At 71.4% G+C, this 1,802-nt stretch overlaps 1 protein-coding gene across 1 annotated transcript in view; it reads left to right on the forward strand.

Moving 5' to 3' along the window:
* DOK7 (docking protein 7) overlaps nucleotides 1-907 on the forward strand; it is a 14,087-nt gene extending 13,180 nt beyond the window's left edge. The window contains exon 5 of the mRNA XM_007953502.2: nucleotides 132-907. Within this exon, the coding sequence (XP_007951693.1) occupies nucleotides 132-907 (776 nt within the window). The remainder of the gene's footprint in view (nucleotides 1-131) is intronic.
* Nucleotides 908-1,802: the final 895 nt, after the last annotated feature.

A 1,802-nucleotide genomic window follows, 5' to 3' on the forward strand; every position in this document is an offset into this window, starting at 1 on the left:
CCACCCTGAGTGGACCCCAGGCCCCCCAGCACTCCCTGGTCCCTCAGCAGGGCCCCCAATCCCACTCTGAGCACATCCCAGGGCCCCCAGTCCCCCAGCCCTCCTGAGCAGGCCCTCCCTCTGCATTGCAGGGGACGACCGTAGCCTGTCCAGCTCGTCTTCTGAGGCCAGCCACTCGGACATCAGCGCCGGCAGCCGACTGGCCCCGTGGCCAGAGCCGTCCTCGTCCTCGGCCAGCACGTCACAGGAGGGGCCGGGGCCGGCCACTACACGGGCCCTGCACCTAGGCGAGGCCTCGGCTGCAGGGGAGGCGGCCCCGGGCACCTCCCAGCCCCCCGCCAAGCCGCTGCGGCCCAGGCAGCTGCAGGAGGTCGGCCGCCAGGGCTCCTCGGACAGCGGTATCGCCACGGGCAGTCACTCGTCCTACTCGGGGAGCTTCTCGTCCTACGCCGGCAGCAGCCTGGATGTGTGGCCGGCCGCTGACGACTTCGGCTCGCTGCTCAGCCTGCCGCCCGTGGCTGGGGCACCGGAGCCCGGCCTGTGCGCCTGTCCACCTGGCGCGGCCCCGCGGGTGGCTGAGTACCAGGTGCCCGGCACTCCACGGCCTCACTACGACACGCCCCGCAGCCTGCGCCAGGCTCCCAGGGACCAGGGCCCAGTCTCCCAGGGTGGCCCCAATGAGGGCGCAGCCGCCGCTGCGGCCGGGGACCTGAGTGGCCAGACGTCCGCGGGGTCTCCCTCCAGCTGGCTGGGCACAGAACGGCGGGGGCCACCAACAGAGGCACTAGTGCCCAGCCCGGCACCCGGCGAGCCCTGGGAGGCGGGCGGCCCCCACACGGGGCCCGGTCCGGCCTGCTTTTCCACGTGCCCTGTGTGTGGAGGACTGCAGGTAAGGCCCCCTCCCTGAGGGCCGCCGCCGGCCCCACTGACCAGGGGTCCACTGGCCCCTCGGACGGGAGAGGAGGGTGGCCGGCCTCCTAACAGCACCTTCTCTGTGCTGTGCTGTTCCAAGCCCTGGCCCCCGTCTGGAGGGAGCGCTGGCCAGGGATGGAATGGGAGCCCCGTGGAGGCCTGTCTGGAAGGAGCTGGAAGGTGCCCTGAGAGGCCGGAGGCTCTGGGTGGAGCCTTGGGGACAGCCTCCTTGGCTGTGTCCCTGCACCCCGGGACCCGGGCTCAGTGGACGCTGCAGGCCTGCTGGCTCCTACCTTGGGGTGCTGGGGGCGCAGGCTTCACTGGCCGAGACACCCGGCTGCCTCCTCAGCTCCACCCTCACCCCGTGCCCAGCACCCGGGGCTGCTGTGGTTAATTCCGCGGTAGGCCGCCCCTGCGAGCATCCGCCCTGACCCCGGCCCCAGGGGCCCACCACCCTCTGCCTGTCGGAAGCTCTCCCTTTCACCCCGCCCACGGGGAGGAAACTGACGCTCAGAGGTCCCCGTGACCTGCAGGCCCTGGTTCGCACACAGGTCTTCGGGGTTCCGGAACCCTCGGGGTGTAGTCCCCACCAGGGCTTTCCTGGGACCCTTAGAGGCCTCGTGGTGGGCAGGGGGCAGGGGCAGGGTCTGGCGGCAGCTCTCCCACCTGTATGTACCCTGTTCGTCTGGTTGTCGGGCTAGGGGAGGCCATCGCCCAGCCTACCTCTGCTGGCCACCCTCCTCCTGGGGACCTGGAGCTGGTCCCCAGGACCAGGGGTGAGTGCATGGAGGCAGGCAGGCTTCACTGGGAGTGTCTGGGGCCAGGCCTCTGCATTTGGAAGTGGGGAGCTGCAGGCAGGGCCCCTGTGGTGGCCCCGAGTAACCCGTGTG

Source organism: Orycteropus afer, unplaced genomic scaffold, assembly GCF_000298275.1.
Source record: "Orycteropus afer afer isolate SDZICR_OR568_19922 unplaced genomic scaffold, OryAfe1.0 scaffold00398, whole genome shotgun sequence".
Classification (NCBI taxonomy): Eukaryota; Metazoa; Chordata; class Mammalia; order Tubulidentata; family Orycteropodidae; genus Orycteropus; species Orycteropus afer.